The sequence below is a fragment of the Harpia harpyja genome, chromosome 9 (assembly GCF_026419915.1).
Source record: "Harpia harpyja isolate bHarHar1 chromosome 9, bHarHar1 primary haplotype, whole genome shotgun sequence".
NCBI classification, from domain to species: Eukaryota; Metazoa; Chordata; class Aves; order Accipitriformes; family Accipitridae; genus Harpia; species Harpia harpyja.
In genome coordinates, this window is record NC_068948.1 from 3,481,145 (window position 1) to 3,502,607 (window position 21,463).

At 44.3% G+C, this 21,463-nt stretch overlaps 1 protein-coding gene across 2 annotated transcripts; it reads right to left on the reverse strand.

Annotated features, from left to right (window-relative positions):
• Positions 1-4,611: 4,611 nt before the first annotated feature.
• Positions 4,612-20,462, reverse strand: MTHFSD (methenyltetrahydrofolate synthetase domain containing). Of its 2 annotated transcripts, none has more exons than XM_052797208.1 (8): positions 20,391-20,462; positions 20,078-20,181; positions 18,435-18,548; positions 17,730-17,843; positions 15,533-15,623; positions 14,528-14,640; positions 14,188-14,313; positions 4,612-5,939 (listed from the first exon to the last, which is right to left on the reverse strand). In XM_052797208.1, exons 1-8 carry the CDS (start codon positions 20,416-20,418, stop codon positions 5,424-5,426), a joined length of 1,206 nt encoding a protein of 401 aa, XP_052653168.1. In that variant the 5' UTR covers positions 20,419-20,462; the 3' UTR covers positions 4,612-5,423. The 2 variants fall into 2 exon arrangements, with proteins under 2 accessions (XP_052653168.1, XP_052653169.1); XM_052797209.1 differs by lacking the exon at positions 18,435-18,548 and adding an exon at positions 18,595-18,708.
• Positions 20,463-21,463: the final 1,001 nt, after the last annotated feature.

Below are 21,463 nucleotides of genomic sequence, written 5' to 3' on the forward strand. Positions count from 1 at the left end.
GGAGATAATCTTTAAGAGATGGCAATGAGGAAATAAAAGCATTCGTACACAACAGCCTACCTCACGGAGGGGTACGTTTGCCGGAGTAACGTGGCCACAGCCACAGATGTTTCCTCCAGAGCCAGAACTGCTGCATGGGGCTGTTCCTTCTGAGGAACCGGAATGAGAGAAATCCCAGCACATGCTTTTCCTCCCCCTCCTCACCCCTTGCTGCCGTTGTGGAGAAAAACACAGCCCCAGTGCTAGATTTTTCAATGGAAACATTCCCCTAAAAACCATTTGTTTCTCCCTCTGGAGCAGTAGAAGATGATGAAATGAAAAAAAAAAAAAAAAAAAAAAAAGAGACATGACTTAAAGACAGTATTTACAGTATTTAACCATCCCTTTTCTGAGATACTTTATTGGTCTCCAAAGATAATGAGTTAAAGCCTCTGTCCTTAAAGACTGCTTTCTGGGAGGGACCAGGGCCTGATGTGCATGGAGACACTGGAGGGCTGGATGGGGACCTGGCTGTGGGACCCAGGGAAGGGCTTCACTCTCTTCCCACCCCGACAGGGAGGTTTGTTGTTTTTTTTTTTTTCCCCTTTTTCTCTCCATGGAAACAAACAATCTCTGACTCTTGTCACTCAGAGAAGACTACACAGCAACGTGGCTTGTTTACTCGCTGTTGTCTTTGGTGGATTGAAGCTGTGTGGCCTTGTCCTTGTTCCAGGAAATGCATGGACATAGCTGTCTGAAGGAAAACCCTAATGATTGTATAGTTTTCAGCGCTGAGTGGCAGTTAGCCACCTCGCTTTTATTGTTAACAGATTACAGTGTTGCCTCACTGCTCTGTGCCACACACCACGCTGTGACTAATATCATTCAACAAAAGAAAAGCCCCTCCAAAGTGACCATGTTCTTGAGCTCTAATGGATCTGGTAGAGGCTCCATTCATCCGATAATGTTTTCTCTCCGCATCTCTCCCACAAGTGAGGATAGGAAGAGGGGCAGAAGCATCCCGGGAAGCTCATGCCCGTGATGTGACACCTAGGGTGGTCGCTGCTGGATCCCACACCCTGGCAGCTGCCATGAGAGTGGAGCTGGGTTTGCTCACCCCGACCAGCCTCCAGAGCTGTTCAGCATCTTTCCCCACTGAACCCTCAAGAAGAGGGGCGTGCAATAACAACATCCTAACTTGTTTGTGCCATGAAAGGAGCTGGAAAGAATGCACTGAACCACATGACAAGCAAGGACATCAGGCTGCACAGAGAATAGAAAGACCTCATTTTTAATTACTTCTGAACAAAGTTGGCTCAGTAAAGTATTTCCCATTGTACTGCTGAACTTTTCTTCTCATCACACAGCAGTGAAACGCAGGCTCCTCTGCTGCTGCAAGTGAACTAAAATCAAGTCTGTGTTAGGGATCACTTCATTCCCTATTAAAAGCAGACTACCCATCTATCACCAGCGTTTCAGACTTTTCTGCAGCATCCAGGCACTTCTTTGTCGCTGTAGATCTTTTTATCATGAGAGTCCTAAGAAGCAAGGATGTCCCCCTGTCCTTATAGAAAGAGACTAGGGGTTAAGTGCCTCAAGATACCTTCCCCCCATTGCTCCAGGCACGAGTGGTCACAGAAAGGCCATTACAGAGAACTGGCTTGAAGCATTGAGGCCTCTGAAGTCCTAGACTGGTGCTCCAGTCACAGCAAGAAAGAGGGGATGTAAGCGTCGGTATCCACCTGAGATGAGGCACAAACTCTTATCTACCTAGACGTAGCCAAGTTCAACCGATGTGCTAACAGCAGAGCCACAACTGCAACAGGTACAAAACGAATTATTACTTGAGTAAAGGTTCACATCTTCAAAGGCTGTTAATTCAGACTGCAAGTTCTTCAGGGCACGGACTTTACAGTTTGTCAGTAAAATATCTTGCATAGTCTTGGTCTGGGCCAAAGTAAAATGTAAGCAGGCTTCAGTTCCTCGAGTTTCATTATGAGATCAGAGTCCGAGGATTCACTAAAATGTATTGCATTTCAGAGTTCTGTGGACTTAGGGAAAAGTCAGAAGTCACTCATGTATAACCAATGTCTTCCTGAGCATGCAGAGAGCCTGAAACAATAGATCTAAGAGATGCAGATTGCCCCATTCACTTTTTCTTCAAAATCTGCTGTTTCCTCAAGTAGGAACTTGGTCAGCCCACAAGAAAAAAATCCACATCATACAGCTAAAGACACCAGAAGGCCATGTAGGCCTTGGGCAGTCTTGCATTATTTAATTAAATAGCAATTTAGCATCTTGCATTGAAACGTCTTTCAGCTAAAGATGAGCAACTGCCCAAGCAGCAGTAAGGGCCCCATCCTCGTCACTGCTTCCCTTGCTGTCCAAGACAGAAATTGCATTGACTTCAGAGTACATAGGCTCAAACTCCTGCTGTGTTGGTACGTGACGTATTTCAAAAAGTATGAGCTATACCCTCCTCCTCACAAGTAAGCTTATAGAACAGCTTTGCTGCAAGTCATGCTGCTTTTCTGCAGAATGTAAATACCCCAGTTCTTGTTTTCCCCGTGAGAATCCTATAGCAACCCAAAGGTGATTTCTGAGGTCTACTGTTTTGCCTCCATGTAACCGCTTAGCACTAAACCTCGGCAGAAGCTCTGAACCCTGGTGAGCCTTCTGCAGCTTCAGGCTCTATTTTCAACAGCTGCCGGTACCAATTCCTTCCCTGCAGGTTGTTGCTCCTGAAGCAGAGATGACAGAAACGAACTCGTACCTGCACTTTAGTTGCTACTGATTCGCTGAAGCTACTGGTGCAGATGGGTTTGCAACAGGCTGCCAAACTCTGACCCGGAGTAGCTGCTATTTTGAATTAAAAACACTCTTTAATGACTTTAAGATGGCAAGGCCCAAAAGACCCTGCCGTTTATTAATAACCTGGATCAAAAATGACTACTGAAGTTGGAAATACAACTATCGTAGCATCAACATCATTATTCCAGTCCGTTCAAAATTCTAATGAATGGCACATTAGCTTAAGCTCATAGCAATTCTTTTTCTTCTCTGACCCTAACTACAGTTACATACCTCCATCTAGTTAGTATCTTCTCTGTAGTGTGGTTTGGACACTTAATTGCCTACTGGGGAAAGTAACAAGATATTAGGTAGTACTGTGAAATGCGGCCTCACAATACATGACCAAAAAAAGCGATAGGCTGGAAAAGAACTGCAGAGATCTGCGCACCTGGACACAGGCCTTGCACAGGTCACCCTGGGGGTTACAGGCAGAACCTCAACTGCAAACAGAAAACCATGTCGACATGTTTGTCCAAACAAAACCAGCCACTGACTGCACGCAGTGTTTAGAGCAAAGCAAGCAAACCTAACACATTTACCTATCACGTAACATGTAAACATACCTGCACTGAAACTTCAGATGTTAAGAAAGAAAATAAGGTAGAGGATGAAATTCCCACAAATTTGACCAGAAAAGGCTGGTTCAATCTGTAATGCAACAGGGGAAGTTTGAGATGCTGGAAGTTTTCATTGGCAGAATAACTGCTTTTTAACTGCTAAGGTCACCTGGGCATCTTCACCAAAGCAAGCAGTATTGCAAGAGTCAAAAAGAACATCAAATGATCATGTTACTTAATTTGCCATCATTTGGAAGGGGAAGGCAGTGATGTATAATTTTTTTTTTTTACTTTTCTTTCCTCTGCTTTCTAAGCTCATGATGTAATGAGTATGTTTAGGTAGTAACATAACCCCTGACTCTTACCCTTGAAGTGCACAACCACTGAAACAAGATGTGGAGGACTCTGCAGTGCTTATGTTTTAATTCAGACTAAGTGATATTGAAAATAATGTTGAGCTGGAGAAAGAGAGAGCATTTCAGAGCACAGCACTCTTTTTTCTTTTTCTTTTTTTTTTCAGAAACCTTTCCTTTGTTGACCTTACAAGAAGTTGAAGCAATGCTTTCCTTGAGCCCCTCTGTACAGAGTATATGATAACGATGAGAACTTTTTATTTAATACTGTATGAAATGTCTGACCCTTGAGGCATAATAACGTGCTTAAAATATACTTAACAGTACCCTCTGGCTAAAAAAAGTTTCCAACTCATACTTAAAAAAATATCCATTTAGATGCTTACTTTGACTATGTGCCCAGCATCAATGGCAAAAGTGCTTCTGTTTAGAAAGGATGGTTCAGCCAAAATTCAACTTGTTTTTTAGGAATAGGAAACCGAAGGAAAAAAAAAAAAGTAATAAAAACCATACCAAATAAATCATCATTCTCCTTTACACCGTAAGTGAATGTTCACATGTATGCACATCTTACTGTTCAAGCTAGTACTTGATCGCACTTTCACAATGAAAAGCTGCCAGCGCTGCTGTCTAACCCTCATGACTGTCTGATGTTGTGGGTGCAGGAAGACCACACTGGTGGTGACAAAGGCACAGCAGGAACAGGCTTTGCTACTATCTCCAGCAACTTTTTAAACAACTCCATACCAGGCTAGTCACCCACAAGTTTTGACCATGGTCTGTCTGCTTTTCATTTCCACTACAATGATTAATATTAATGTAATTTCACAGAGGCAATGGAATCACACCAAATTATAAGAGACAAGACAATCAGGAAAAGCATCTATTTTATAATTATCTGCATCCATGAAAAAAGTACCTGAAGCGTTTTGGGGAAAAACAGAGGAGAAAACTCTTCTTCACTTTCCTCTGCCAGACTGAAATAAGACATAAAAGGTTTACAGAGGGCTGAATTAACAAAACAGAACTGAGAAAGGGGCTACCATCTCTTCCACCTGATGTTAATAGCTATTACTAGAACTCAGTGGCTGAGCCAGTGTTTCCACCGCTGTTCTTCACAAGAGCACAAAAAGGGCAATCTCTCTCCCCAGCCATTTTTATGAAAAATATGCTGGAAACTCCCAAGAGGCAAACTCCGGTTTTTTAGTAAACAGAATTGTAACCCTTAAGACGGGTTTTCTGCAGCTGGCTTTTAAGCTCACAAGTACAAATTTGCAGGTACAACCTTTAGATGACGGAAGAGAATCACCTCCTTACATGTGGCTGCACACAGCTACCCAGGGGCAGGTTTTTGATCCAGGCCTAACAAATGTACACACCGCACAGCAAATCAACCCACGGCCAGCGAAAAATGAATACAGAGAGCGTGGGTACTTTGTGGGTAATTGTTTAGAGAAATGGCCCGTCATCTGTCTTGATAAATAGACTTTGCACGTACAACTGCAGGAATGAGGCAGGCAAGTCAGCTGTGAGATGTATGCCTCGTTTGTTTGAAAAGTTGGCTTTGCACTTTGTTGTTTAGCCTGCAGAAATTAGAGGATATACTAATATCCTTGAAAACTTAGGTTGGCTTCTCACAAAACAATGAAAACAAGCCTATTTTTTTCCCCTCTATTCATATTCATTTGTGACTATTGATTTCTACTTGCCCTTTGTTTCTCTGATTCTTGGCCAGCTCAACTCGCAAAGTATTGCCCCCGAGGCTCAAGCCTTTCAAAGAGGATACAGCACTCTCTGCGGTTGCTTTATCCTTGTAATCGAGAAAAGCCCTGTGCTGTGCTCCTTGCCAATTCAGTCGTAAAGGAGTTGCATGGAATTCCCTTAAAGCACATTTCAGCTCGCTCACTCTTACGCTGGGAGGTATGTTCCCCACATACACAGTAGTAATCATGCCAGATCCCTCTAATCTGGGACTTAAAGAATCACTTTCCACATAATGTTGTCCTATTTGAGCTGAGCCCATAGCAGCCTGCGGTCTTGTATTTTCAGCCATCGCCTTCTCATTTAACACTGCTGGTGTGTTGGCACTTGCCAAGTCTGAATGTTCATCTAGGAGGGTAACATCCTTGCCAGTCTGCTTCTCTCTGTGTCGAAGACTCTTTAGGATGGGGATTTTTCCCAGCATCTCATAGCTGACCTAAAAAGGAGGAAGACAGATACAATTATGAGATTTCTCGCCTTCCAGAAAAAGACCATGACCATCAGGACCCATTTGTGCCATAAAAAGAGAGGAACCTTATTATATTGCTACCATGCAGAGTGCCAGAGCATTCAAAATGTTACTAATTGCTGGCCTGATTCTGAAGTTGCTCCCTAAATACACACTGCAGGACAAAAATAAACATTAGTTACTCTTCAGGCGAGCGCACAATGTAGATCCAGCAGGAAAATCAAAACCAAACTCAAAACTACTTGATTTTGACGTTTATTTATCAGAGTGCTTTCAGATTTGCATTCTCATTGTTATCCCTCAATATTTGCTTTGACCGAGGGCCTCCGCTCCTGCTCTGGCAGAATCCTACATGCCTACAATTCATCAGACCGTCAGGCACTTTCATTCTGCAGACCTCCTTGCACTCTGTTCCCCCAAAACAGGATATCCCGTAGGCTGGGTCATACAATGGGGAGGGACGATGGTGTTAAGCTTGCAGCTGGGGAGCGTGCCTTGTAGCGGGGCTCCTCTGAGTGTGGGCCCAGCTGGAGGCACGTTCTCTGGTTGTGGCACATCACCACAGCCTCCCTCTTGTCATCTGACCTCACACACCACCCGCAGCTACTCATCAGATCCCACATCAGTCTGCTGGCTTGGATCACAGAACGGAAGAGCGCCCGGACACTATACTTCAAAACTGTGACCCCTCTATCCCTTCCATCCATCCCCAGTTCACAAGCAGCTTTTCTGGAAGGGCTCTTCCTCTCAACAGCTGAACCCTATCCATCTCAAGCATGAGATGCCCCAGGCTGCACTCAGTGACTGGCAGGAAACGCAGTGGTTCCCTAGCTCATGTGGTCTAGCTCTTGGCTTGCAGACTGCAGCTGGAAGGAGGAATAATTCGTACTTGGCTGCTGGACAAGCAGAACATCCATCAACACAAGATCCAATTCTTAAATTTAGGGAGCAAAACAGAGCCCAGGGAAGCGATGCCCGAGCTAGCAGAGACCCAAGCTAGTAGCCCATACAGTGTGGGCAAGCCACTCTAGCAGGGTACTGCACCCAAGCTTATGAGCCACTACTTCTCAGCAGGCTGTGCTGGACTAGCACCAGCATATCCTGCCTAGAATATGCCTGCAGATCTCCCAGCTCAGATCTCTCTTACCTCAGAGGCCCTGAATTCCTGGTTCTACTATTACAGAGTGAGTTTGGATCTGGCTGCAGCACATAAAGACTAAAATTTACAGATCTCCTGGGAGAGTAGCCCAGCTCTGAAGTGACTTGAGTAAAATCAAAGACAGGCTGGGGGCAATGTTAGGTTTAGGTAACACGTAAGCCAGTCAACATTAGTCTCTTAAACGTTCCCAGGGCTCCTCTTCTGAGGAGCAAACAAGCAAGTTTTATTTCAGACTGAAACTAAATAGGAAATGTAATTTACATAAAGCCTGTCCTAGCTCTGTCTTGTTCATACAATATCAAACAGCAGAATAGGACTAACCAGCATGGGCAGAGGCCACCTCCATTGTGCAACACTGCAGACCCAGAGTCAAGGTGTTTGGGATCAGGCCCTTTAAACAAGCAAACTTTATGACTGAGAACAATTTCTGAACAAATCTGGCCTGATCTGGCAGCCAGTACAGAGAGGCAAGGACTTCCGCTGGGGCTCTGGGAGCCTCCACGCTCCGAAAGGTACATGCCATTTTCAGATTATGAAGAGTTATTGCTCTGTGGATTCTTGGACTGATTTGTTTTTCTCAGCCAAGAATTCAGACTGTTGTGTTTGACAGCAAACTCCCCTTCCCTGGGCGATACAACATCAAACCAATGGCTGAAGCCATCTTACTTTGTTTTTACTGGCCAAAAATTAGGAACATTTGTTGTCCTCTGTCAAATTTCTATGTGAAATGTAAGCTCTATGCTAATTAAACCAAATAGGAAAAACATTTTTCTATTCTCATGCAACTAATCACTCCTGGACCCAAAGCACAACCTCAACCTCTTACCAAGTGCATGTACAGTTCCTTTCACCCTGAAAGTAAACCCAGTTCCCAAGGCACGGACTGGGTGTTTAGTTAGAAAGATAAATGCTACCAAGGGCAAACCCTCACCACTTTGTAGATTAAGGGAATCAAAGAGATGGGCACCGAGAGCATGATCTCTGGAACTCCCAGTCTTTCAAGGACAAACCAAGGAGAGGATTTCGATAATCCAGGGGCCAGCATACTCTCTAAGAGGCTTCAACTGGCCAGGCTTCAACACAGCCTCTCCTCTCACTGGAGTGACCTGTAGTTTTTGGCATCTGGCTGAAGCTCTTGGAGCTACTGTTTCAGGCTCCCTGCAAACTCAGGAAGACATAGTTGCAACAGCATACGCGTCTTCGTAAGGGCTATGAACTGTTGTCTTCTGTAGAAGCTGAAGCTCTGATCAACCACCACCACCATGAAGGGAATCTATCATTACCTTAAATTCAGCCCTCTGCAGATGTAACAGTAAGTAGCCTTTACAGTACCAAAGCAACAAAGGCAGTTGATTTGGCACTTGGATGTTTTTGTAATAGAAAACATTCTATAAAAAACCTACATTAGACAAGTTCTGACACTGTTAACCGACACCCTTCTGCCACAAGAGAGACAGAGGATTTACCTCAAGGGCTGTTTTCCCTGGGGTCTAGCAGAATCTTTCAGCTGGGCCAAACCTTCCAAATCCTTCCTTATCTTTCCCCACTTTTATGTCAAGGAAAGGCAGAAACTTGGTTTGGGATTTCAGAGTTTCAATTCAACAAACCAAGTCAGTACCTTTTTTGGGGTGCAGGGGGTGAGAGCCAAAAGGGCAAAGAGGGCAGTGGGTGGCAGAGGAGAGGAAAAAGCTTGCTCTGCTCTGTTGCAAAATAGCAAACAAAAGAACTCTGTGGTAGTACAATGTGTTGCTAATTACGATCATGCAAAACGTTTCTTTTGTCTTGTGAGCTGTGGAGGATTGCAATGATTTATTTCCATGTGGAGAGAGGCCAAAGATATTCCTCCTCTCTTTCAAACAAGCTGCACGTTTCTTGGTCCTGTGCCGGCTGGTCCCTCCTCCCTAGCCTTGCCTACTGCTTTAGGCTGAGCCAGGATGCAAGGGACTTGGGTACTACCCCAAGTCTGGTTGATCCAGTTATGCAGACCTGGGCAAACCCAGTGGTGGATGCTTCTTCCCTTGCTCCCCCCATCCCTATAAAGTCAAGGCCAAACCATTTATTGATGTTTGTAAACTTTGTATTGAGTGTTGGGATTTAGCTAAATGATTGGCTTTGGCAGTGAAGCCAGCTGAAGAAGTTTCCTATTATCCCTTGACCACCAATTCCCAGGCCAGTTCCATACTTCAGCCCTCTGGGATTGGCCAACAGAAGTGCTTGTGGGTCTGCGCTATAAACTCAGTAACTGAAGTGATTCAGGTTAAAAATAACTCCACCAAAGGCAATTAATCATTTAACAATCCTGCCTACTCCCTTGCCATAGCTGGGAGAGCCTTGGGGAAAGAGGACAGCGGGGTAGATGAATTCTTCTGGCTCACAATTACCGGGCTATGGGAAAGGAGCTGAGAAGGGAAATGTGGCCCCTTTCTGACAGAAACCTGAAGAAAACAGAGTCTTGGATGCTGAGTGCCAATACAAATCTCCCAGCACTTAACCCTGAGCATCCACTCTTACGACACCTGGTTTGGTCCCAAAACAACGTAGTGGCAGATGGACTTCTGCAACGTCTCTGCTGGAACATCAGGGCTCTCTTCAACCTCTGTTATTCCAGAACAGTGAATGTAGCCACTTTCAATATTTTGCTGGGGAAAATGAAAGATGTGTTTGTCCTCTGACAGAATGAGTAATGCTGACCCCTGATACAGTGCAGGCCAAGCCAAACACCACTTTGATTTCCCTGGCAGCAGAGGCGGTGCAGTTCTGATGCACGGTTGATGAGGGAAAGGCAGCTATAGATTGGAGAGCATGCTAGGTCTGCCATTTAATTCTGCTTCACACAGCTACCCATCTGCACACACCAACTGATAAAAGAACACATGGCTCAAGTTGGAGACAGATGCTGCTGCTGCCCTGCCCTGCCACGGAAGGGTGCGAACAAGACCAAACAGTCTTTAGTACAGCAGATCCACAAGCCCTTCCAAGTATTGAGGCTGGTAGGCAGAAGGTGTTTGAAAGATTCATCTTTGCCCACCCTGAGGGTTCTCTGACCCAAGACCGTTCATAAAGGCCTCCAGGAGAGAGCCCACTTCTCATGTTGTCTCCTTCATCAGTTGCTCGTTTCAAGGAGCACTGAGCTCACAGGGGTTTAAAGCACAGACAAAGCCAAGACAGCTAGGACGGGCCAGCACAGTCGAACATTTTATCATTCATTTGCACAAAATGTCCAAATATGTGCACGCAATCCGAGGGCATATTTCTGGGAGCTGGCAGCCCGTGAAGTCTGCTAGTGTCCCTCAGGAGAAACTTATGCAACCCACATTTGGAATCCATCAGCAAAAACTGATTCCATGGACTCTGCAGCAAGGGTCAGATTTGCAAAGGTGTTGAGACGTTTAACCACGCGTGGAAGCATGTCCTGCTTGCGCTATCCCTCCAAAAAACAAAACAAAACAAAACCTTGGCTAAACTAACAGCAATTTTCTTCTGATGGCAATGCTGTGTCCCTGCTAAAGGTTTTGCCAGCTTGAATGTGTGAACTTTTTGAGCTTTAAAACAACATCGCTTTACTTTCCAAATATTCTATCACAGACCCAAATCAAAAGCTGTTTGTTGTCAGATAGTTTCCATCTCTGCCACTGCGTACTGAACTCTTTCAACATTAGACTCAGGGATTTCCCCCCAGTTCATTTCATTTTGGGAAAAATCTTCTCCTACTTCTATAAAATTCTCAGCAAAAGAATAATTTAAAAACCAGAAGGAAATGCTTGCTAGAATATAGTGATTTTTCCACCAACTACTCTCATTTCCCTCTTCATGACCCCAAATATTTTAATTGGTCTGTATAGTTTCAATTTAAAATAAGCACAGCACAAATAACTTCATAATTGTAACAAATATAATAGACAGTGTCACAGATAAAGATCACAGCTACCCATACAAAATACTAAATGAGAAAGTAAGTCACTTCATGAATTTAGAGTTCCCAGAAACAATGGGTTAGATTTTCAAGACAGATGAAGCCAAATAATTCTCCACTGGCATCCAAATAAAGTTTTCCAGAGTGTTCAGCTCTTAGCAGCTCTTGCTGTCCTCCAAGAGCACATACTGATTTCTCAAAACCCTGAACTCAGATGCAGAAAAAACTTACCCATATACACACTCCAGTACTGCCTTTGTATTTAGAAGTGTTTCTAGAGTGCCTAGCACTGACATTGATAATGCTGCTTTGGCATTAATAATATTGCAGCTCTTATGCTTCCTTGGAAGTCTTTAAATCAGCATTTCTGTGACAAAAATCACACCAAGTAATTCACATCTTCCTGTTTGGAAAAACATACTACCTCGACAGCAAAAAATAGCTCAACTGGAAATTCTGCACCGAGAAGAACTGAAAGAAGGCAACTGAGGGCAAGTCATGCCAACTACCCCAAGAAGTGAATTATTTACAGAAGAACACCTATTTACCCCGTCCCCATATCTGACACACTACTTCCTTCCTGCATAGTACATACCAAACAAAAACACTCCAGGAAAACGCAGTACCTCCTCGAGCACAGAAATCTAGCCTGGAGACACGCATTTTGTTTGCTGTTTAAGTACCACCTTACCTCTTTTGAGCTGAAAACAGAGTGTATGTATTAATGGCTATTTATCCTAACAGCTTCAGGAAAGCACATCCTTTACAACAATGCTTAGCTGTAATCCCATGTTTGCAAACACCTTTAATTTAAGCTCTTAAATCATTGTCTTGGCTTGATCCAGCCATGTTCCTGAAGGATGAACTTTTTTGCAATGTATTTCACACATCACACATCTTAACAATAAAGTTAAGCTACTTTCTGTTGACAAATCACCATATTTAGAAGCGGGTTATTTATTTACTCACTACCTCTTGGTTCATTTAGTTTTGCTCTGAGGAACAGGAATGCAGCAGTAAAGCCAGGATTTGAAGGAGAAAAGGATGTAGAGAAAAGGATGTAGAAGCAGCCGGGAAAAGTCAAAGGACAAACACTTAAATAGCCCGTATCAAATCCTGCATTTTTAACACCCTGTCGATTAACTAGACCTCCCACCTCCAAGACCCTCTGTGCAAGAGTTGAACATACAGTTACCACCACAAGCACAAACAAACCACGTACAAGTTGCTCAGCTCTCTGTGAAAGAATAATGCTAATTTCTTTCTTCTTCACATAGACACGACACTTTGTTCCCATCCCAAACAACAGAAATGTAATGATTATCCCTGCTCTGGCTAGTATCCTCCAATATTCTTATCTAATCAACACAGGCTCTGAAGAACTGCCAAAAGCAGCTTTAGGTGTTAAATCAACATTCAAATATTCGAGTAAAGGGTCAATCACGTAATGTGCTCCATTCTCAGTGAAAACTGTAGAAAGTTCTGAGAGCTGTATTTTTCAGACACCACCACCAATGTAGAGATTACTATAAAAAAAAAAAGTTTCACTGTCTCATGCAAACTGGCTAGAGTCAGTGTGGCGCAAGCTTTAGATACAGCTCTGCTAAGCATCTCTCCTCAAGCTTTAAAAACAAGCACAAAGGAGTTGTGGCAGATACTTCATTAGTTTATGAGGCATATATTATAACGCCGATCTTGATTCTTTTTCTCTGAAAAGCAAAGAAATGCAAAGGTAACATCAAATTTGATACATCGCTTGGGACTGACTGACTTTTTTCATGAGTGGTAAAAGTTTCACAAAAATTCAATAGCCCCTGCAAGAGACCGTGTTCCCCAGACCTTTGAAAAATGTTGCTGCTAAAGGGAATCAGACAGGAAAAAAAAAAGAGAAAAAAAAAAAGATTTAGCAAGGCCACTTACTGAGACTGAAGTCTGACAGCAAGACAGGCAGACTGATCAAAAGTATGTTGGCAAGACAGATGGAGCACAAGGAGCAGGCCTTCAAAACAATTACATTCAGTAATATCCTAGAAAAATTATGATTCAAAAATAATTCAATGGAAAAAATGCACTAGTACAGACAGGGCTTTTATTTATTTATTTATAACCTCAAATCCTCAACCACAGGCAGGGTAAAATACTCTCCCACCACAGGAATAAAAATAGTACTGGCTAGAATTGTTTGTTGTAGATATATTACCTTAACAAATTTAACTCTTTTTGCTGTTTGGCAAGTGCTTAACAAACAACTCTTGATTTCCCTAGAAGTATTCACTAATAATTCCTCAGCGGTTTCTGCAAGACATGGGTATACTATTCCTCATTTCAGTGTCCCTACTGTTACTCAATCACACGGGATTGCGTCTGCTCCCTAACTGGATGATCTTAGGAATGAAAATCTAATGACAAAGCTTTCCCAGCATGAACTTCCAGTAAAACAATTCACTAAATGCTTTTCTGAAACTATTTGTGAAGCTGCTAAAGTTTCTGACAATCCTGGGCTGGGGTGAGCCAAACTCATGAAAAAATATTTATCTATAAATAATGATTCATGATTTAAAGCAGTATAAAGTCACTATTCCTCTACCTGAAAACAAGCTCCAGCCACAAATTCATCTGTCCTTTGAAAGTTAATTCACTATGTAAACAGCAACGTACCAGCCACTAGGTCACACTTTCCTTCTGCAACCAGAGCAGCACATATTCCACCCATTCCACGTGGTCTAATGCCGTAAAGTTCTCTCTGTGGTACTGTCTCCAGAAAACGAACAGAGCCAATTTCAATGAGCACTGAGGAATAAAACACATAAGGTGGAGAAGCCCCTCAGCTTACATAGGCTATTATACTGCCAATGACTACAAGAAATGTCTATCTTAAAAAATCGACAAACGTTGTTTCCAGTGGCTCTCACTCGATAATCCATTTGATACAGCAACCTGAGCTTCAGTAATATATCCCTCCTCCTCACCATTACCACTTAAAAACTGCTGAACGTAGATGCTGTTGTTTTGTTTCATCTGACAAACACATTTGCTCCCTTTCCAAGTATTTCTAATACAATGAATGTATTTATACGTGAAAATGGGGGACTTATCAACAGAACGTCAGTACCAGTAAGCCACCGTTAGCAGAAGTAACTTGCCTTATGCCATATTATTCCCTGAGGTTTCGGTCGTTTGCAATTAGTCTTGATAGTTCTTGTTGGAGTGAGTATATAATCCACAGTTAAATCATGATCATCAAGAAGCTCTTCTGCTATGTCAACCACCTACCAGAAATAAGACATTTGGTAAGTAGTTAAAAAGAAATTCACTAAAAGCATACACTTTTCCTGATGTCTCGCAACATACAAAAATCTGTCAGTGATAGTGGAAACAAAGTAAAGATGCCACACCAACATCATTCCAAGTCTCTTCTTCAGGCATACCATTCAGTATCACACAATTCTGACTCATCACTTGAGAGTGGATATTTTAACTTACCTGACAGTCATGCACAATAGTAAGTACAGGTGTATCCTCCTGCACTGCACCCATTGACACCATCATTGCATATTCCATGTCTGCATAACCTTCCCCTTTTCCAATTCTCCAGCCTAAAATATATAAAAGTCAACAGTGATAGTGAACACAGGAACAGCAGCGTGGAAAGGTTGGTAACTGTCAAAGCATGCAACTAAACTAAGCAGTCTGCAACAGATAAACCAAGCACAGAGCTGTAACTCAGGAAAAATTCAGATCGGTGCCTCTCACAGAATGCAACTTTCCTTCTAATCAGCACTGAAATTGAAATAAAACATTAGTTTCAATGAACTCCTAAAGGACCCCAGGAGAGTAATAAACTGCTCTGAATAAACCAAATTTAGTCCAGTTTAGTTACCATAGAAGCCTATTTACCCATTGCAATTAGAACCCTCTATTCATGTCAAACATAGGTTAACTTCATGTGTGTAAAGAGGAGTCTGGGTCACATACAAAAAGCATGTTATTTTTAGGCAACGGATAAAATCAGTGGAAAAGTTTTCACCACCAGCAGGTCTTCAAAATACTAGAAAACGCAAAATCTGATCCCTAAATAGGTACTGAATCAGCAGCTGTAACACATGTCCTTTCACACACCCTGTGAGAGCAGAGCAGATCCTCTGAACAGGGAGCCCTCTTTGATTCTTTAAAAAAAAAAAAAAAAAAAAAAAAAGAATTGCTTGCCTGAATAGTTCTACTGAAGGCCAAAACACTGGCCCGCACACTCTAAACCACACTGCTGTCTGCCGACTAGGTCCTGGCAGCATTGTTGTATAGCAGGCATTGATTCTTCCTGGTTGACTGGGATCAGAGACTTGTCACACAGAAGAGACAGAACTCAAGACTGTAATTCAGTTCCAAAGATATGTTTGGGTCTGTCAAAAAGAACACGTAGTGTAGCCTACTGACATTGTGAATCATGACTTAGGACCCTCCTCCTGAAAAGCTTACAAGGCTTTATCTTACCTTTTTCAGAGACAGCCACTGATCCTACAACAACCAAGTCGACCCGTGCTTTCCCATCAAGACCTACAGGCACACTGTATTCTTTTATACCCTGCAAGAAAAACATAATTTTATGTTCCCAGAGTGTACAGTCTTCCAACGAGTGAGGCAGAAATCCAGAATATTTTGATAAATCCAAGTGACTCCCCACATTTCAAAGTGTTTCTTCCATGTATAGCCAAGCTGTACATGTCTGGAAAGTTATCCTCTAGGGAATCCTAGAATAGATTCCCTACTACAGTGACAAGAATTTTGGCACACTTCAAGGAGAGCTAAGGGAGGTGGGCACTTTTTTAAGCAAGGTTACTTATTTAGGATCAAGAACTTGTATTTTGAAACCCTTTATTGGACATCTGTTTCTAAAAATGAGGGCAAATGACACTTCCTACCCTACTGCTACTAACTTAAAAGTCATAATATGCCCGTGAGGAATAGCAGAGCACTACAAATTCTTAAATTAATTCTCACATACAAATCACAAAGTTAATTTAGACACATACAGCTACAGCATAAAGATGTTAAGCTGCTTGCCTGAAGTCACACAAAATGCTTTACTGAAGCACCACCAGGTACACGAGCTGGATCACTCTCCATTTCACACTGCATCCACCACACAGCCAGTTTCTCCACACCTGTGTCTTTAAAAGCACCTTCCAAAGCTGCCCACGTGTTCCCCGAGACTACGTTCCTCAACACTTTGCTGTGTGATCATCACTCAGGACGTGCCCCTGCTAAGCTAAGCTACCTTTGCCAAAACCTTCTATCTAAGACGCTAATCAACAGAAAAGCCTGCTGTCCCTGACAAGTGGAAAGAAAAACCTTACACAGCCCTGTCATCCTTTTTTTCTTCCCCTCTCCCTCTGCTCATCCCCACCCACCCCTCTTCAGGGTCCTCTCTGAAGAGCATATCCTAACAAAATTCTGTCCAGAGCTGCAGAAATTAAAAGTGGTGCTTACTTGGGCTTTCAAACATCAGAGTTTTAGAACTTTTAGAATTATATCTCGTGATTCATTCACTCTTAATATATGCGTACAGCGTAACATAAATCCTCCTCACACCAATGCAACTTGGTGCCAAGTTAATCCTCACAATAAAAAGCCAAACATTTTCTGTGTAGAGCACAAAACCAAAAAGATCAGTAATTTGTGGCTGACTATCAGTAATAATGCTCATTATCCACTTCACAGCAGTGTGGTAGGAATTGTTTGCACAGTGCTTTGTAAATATAAACGGCTAATAGCGTTTATTCATTAGTACGCCTGGTTGGGGGAAAAGCCAGACACATGGTGGTAAGATCACAGATCAGATATGAGGCCTGAAGCAAGTCAAGAGAAAGGTCTCTTTCAAAAGTGCTCTTCAGCCCTGAAAAGCTTAATTAGTTAATGACTTTAATAGAACTTCCAACAAAGAAAGTCGCTACTAATTACCATCCATTTACAACCCTCAGCTGTATACAGGATTACTGTAGAAGTATATTGCCTTTAGCAGGAGATAAAGAACAAAATAAAACCTACATAGCTGGCCTATTCATTTTATACAAGTTACGTTTTCATATCCAATAAAGACTCGTACAAAATAATGCAGGTTTCTCTGCCAAATGACTTCAGCGGTACAGTATGATATTTTAACACCAGAGGGCAGCAACATACCACACTTCAAAAGAAAACGTATTTTTATACCTCGGCTGATGCGAGCGACAGAACTAACGTTTCTTTAGTCTTAGGATTTTAAAAGAACTGATCTTTCTTATTTTGTAACACCTAATATTCTATTGATGAGATTATTCAAAAACTGTAAACGCTAAAATCTTCCTCATAGGGTTTGCCAGCTCAAAACTGCAGAAGACTATAGGAGTACTATTTATTGGAAACCTAAAGATCTAACTCACCTATGAAAGTTGCTCATAATGTTCCAAAAAACATTCACAAAGTAGTGATACCATTCTGTTAATAAAATAGAGCGAAAAGACTAAATTTGCTCGCGATTTAAGTACAAACAAAAGAATTATTAATGGTGGATGTGTACACAAAACCAGGAATAACATACTAGCAGAACAGTATTTCAGGTAGCATCTGGTTTTCCAACTTCTAGTTGGACTAGCATAACGCAACACCCTTCCACAAGTTAATTCAGACCTCCCCCATTTTTCATTCCTACTTGAGATGTAGCACATATTCGCAGGATCTCCTTAGTTGCACCTGAAGGTGGAACAATCTTATTGAACAGCCCAGTTCTCAGACGTGGTGTGGGAACCAACAAAGTCTTCCTTGCCTGCGTAACAAAAGAAGTTCTCACATTAAAAGGAGGTGGGTTCATTTTACACTAAAGAAATATTTTTACTGTCCCATAGGTCTCCATGTCGTCAATCATCTTATTTGCTATAGAGCAGTTAGCATCATTGATTGCATAGTGCTTGTCGATGAATCCCCTCCAGTACAGCAAAATTCCAGACAAGGTTTTATTTAAGAAACAGATGGCAAGACATACCTATTGGTCTAACGCATATGCCCACAAATAAGCTACTCATCATATAAACTAGCGAACACGCATAGGTCTGAGGTAGGTCTGTCCCTGTGATAAACGTAAGGCAATTTGGGGCAAGGCTACCTTACGTGTTTCGGGGAATAAGAACAGAATGACAGCGAAACAGCTGTTGCTCTGCAGAAACATTAATATCCCCAAACCCTACCTGCACCTTCGCCATTTGCCAAAAAGGCAAAGACATCCTTACATGAGCTACCTCGTGTGGCTTAGGGCTGGTAAAGCTCCCACCAGAGAAATGGCAGGTGTTGACCATGAGATGCTGCCAAGCGCTGCACTGCTGTCCCACTCTCCTCCTCAGGGGTGCAAAGGTGCTGTTACCTGCAATGCAGCTAGCCGAACACCTTCTAGAGGTTTGTCAGGATCCACTTTAATCTCACGTGCTCTGTTGAACACATCCAGCTCTTTGATAGAGCAGCAAGCCTGGTGAGACCCCTGCGTGAAGAAAGGAATCAAGAGAGAAGAGAATACGTTCACTTACTTCCAGTGTTAGAAAGCGAGCGTTCTTCTGGGGAGCATCGGGATTTATTTTTACAGTTTTGGCAGCTTTGAACTCCTGTAAACCCAGAAGCTTTGTCGCAGCATGGGAGGCACCCTGTTTTCACAAGATATCAGCGCATCACCAAGGAGTTCACAGCAGAGATGGGCAATTTACAATCTTTCATCCTATAGAGAGGCTGATTTCCCCACATTTTAAATATGAGGGACATACTGCTAATTTTGCAATGTTCTCTATGGGAAACCTTCACTTACTAACAGATACTGAGCGCTTGACTAATATCTCTCAGGCCTCCGGAAAAGAGGGGATCCAAGTACACTCACTTTGCCAGACTTCACACTCATTCACACCTAACTCAAAGCTGGAAACTAATTTCCCTTTTCAGTCAATGAATACAAACAGATTCTTTTAAACACAAGCCACAGTCAGAGATTCTTTTAGATGAAGGCTTTCTGGACAAGGTTCTCTCTTCACAGAGCCTACACTGAGCTCAGAAGATTCCCAGACTCCCTTCCCAGCTGAGTAAGGTGCTCAAGCTTAGCAAAGCACACACTCCCCTTGTAATTTCAGCTCTGATATCCCCTTTCTTAAGGGTGCGATGAAGCTTCAGGCTTCCTCCAACTGCTTCGGCACCTATTTTACCTCAGCACCAAACTAAGACAGAATGTTTCTGCCAGTCCCTTGAGCAAAAGCAGAGCCAATCTCCTAATGCTGCTCATGGGCTAAAACACCCAACACACATCCCCACAACGCTATTTCAGACATCATTTCTTCAGCGCATGGCAGATACATGGCCGCACACCTCGAGCTTGGATTAAAACAGGCAGGCGGTAAAGTGGTGGCCTGAATAACTGAATACTCGGAAGTCCTCTTGTTTCTTCCTCCCACCCATCAAGCTAGGGACAGAATGAAGCCAGAGCAGGAGGAAGGGGTCTCCCACCACTGCCCAGCAACACGCTGCCAGCAATAACTTGGCCACCGTTCGCATTTCAGCGGCACACTGCATGTTCCTAGGCTAAGCCCTGCAAGACGGGTGACCTCAGCTTTCCATCCCAATGGACCCGCTGAAGGCCCCGGGGAGTGAAATCCAGTTCCGAATGCCTCAGTTTCCCCACCCATAAACATATTTAATCTCATTCACAAGGTGTTTTCGTACCCACCGATTCAAACGCAGCAACACACCTGCCACGCCTCGTCAGGTACAGAGACCTGCGATTCTTTACTCGTTATGAATTACAGAAGCGTGCTGTTTGCATGGTGGCCTTTTTCAGAGCTCCACCACCTTCTATCCTCACTCACCAACCCCACAGCCCGCAGGAACCTGCGGTTCACAGCTGCCTCTTTGAAAGCTGCAGCGACGGGCCGGGGCGGGGGGGGTGGTGTGGGGTGTCTCCAGAGCCCGCGGATGGGGTCCGAGGCTGGGGGAAGAAGCAGCGGCCCAGTCCCTCAAGGCGGATCGCCGTACCTTGAAGTTGGGGATGCGGCGGTGCACCGGCCGCGGGAAATCGGCCAGGCCGCTGGCCTCCAGGTAGTCCCACACCTTCTCCCGGACGTCCCCCTTGGAGGCACCTAGAGGAGGGCAGAGCCGAGAGCACAGGCGGGCGCCTCACGGGGGAGCACCGCGACCGCCGGGCCGGGCCCCTCCATTTCCCGCCCATTCCCTTCTCCCCCCTCAGACCAACGGTCGCCCCCCGCCCCGCCAACGGCCGCGCTCGCGCTCGCGCTCCCCCTCCCCGCGCCCCTGACGTAACCCGCCGCCCCGCCCCTCCCCGCCGCACCCGCGCGCAGCCGCACGCCCCCCTCCATGGCGGCGCGACCGGCGGCGGCGAGAGGAGGAGCCTCCGCCTTAAGCCCCGCCCCTCCCGCACGCCTCTACGGCGGCGCGGAGCGGTCAAAAAAGTCCCGGAAGCGAAACGATGGGGATGGCGGCCGGGGGATGGCGGCCGTGGGGTTGGCCAAGGGCCGGTCTTGGGTCGCCTTCGGCTGGGCGAGGCGAGTCCCCGGGGAGGGGGAAGGCCGTGATCCCGCTGGAACCCCCTCTGGCAGTGTAAAGCTGTGAGGGAACCCAGGGCCGTTTCCTCAGGGGGTCAGGCCTGGTGTGAGGGGCCTGGTGGTTTGGGTGCTGAGGAAAAATATTGCGTCACGCGAAGTTATGAGGATTTCGGCTCCCTTCTCGGAGGGTTTCTGTTGGCAGGCAGGTTCCGGGCTGTAAAATGGTGCCCTGCAGCACAGGCCTGCCAGGCGCCTTCCTGCCTGGGCTCGGGGCGAGGCACCGGAGGGGTCGCACACCCCAAAATCTGCAACAGCGTCGCCCTTCTTTCTGAAGTTGAACGTAGAAAAGGACGTGCCGTGCCACGTCGTTAATGTGAGACTACCCCCCCGACGTTATAGAAATAACCGTGGCCTTTCGATCACGTGTTACAGCTGGGGGTAAAAAACCCACTCCGCTTTTCATAAAATAAACTCCCAAATCAATTATTTTCCCATTTAAAATTGGCTGGTTGTGAATAAAGCAATATTCAGCCTTTTCGTGGGCTTCCGAGTCTGCCAGCTTTGAGAAAGTACGCTCCTCGCTTGCATTTAATAGGGTAGTAATTGATTTGTCTGCATGATTTATTATTTATAGAATTAATGTATTTGACAATTACCCCAAGAAGAAGGAGGACATTGAGAATCCCAACATTCCTGAGCGGAGCGGGATGGAAGGGTCATGGGAACAACGAAACGGAGGTTTATTTTAAAGTGTGTCGGGGAAGTGGGGGGAAATGGCTTTTGAATTTGGTTTCTAATCTGCTTGGCTTGGATGCTACCAATACACATCCACCGTCAGAGCTGACTGTTGCTCTGCCAA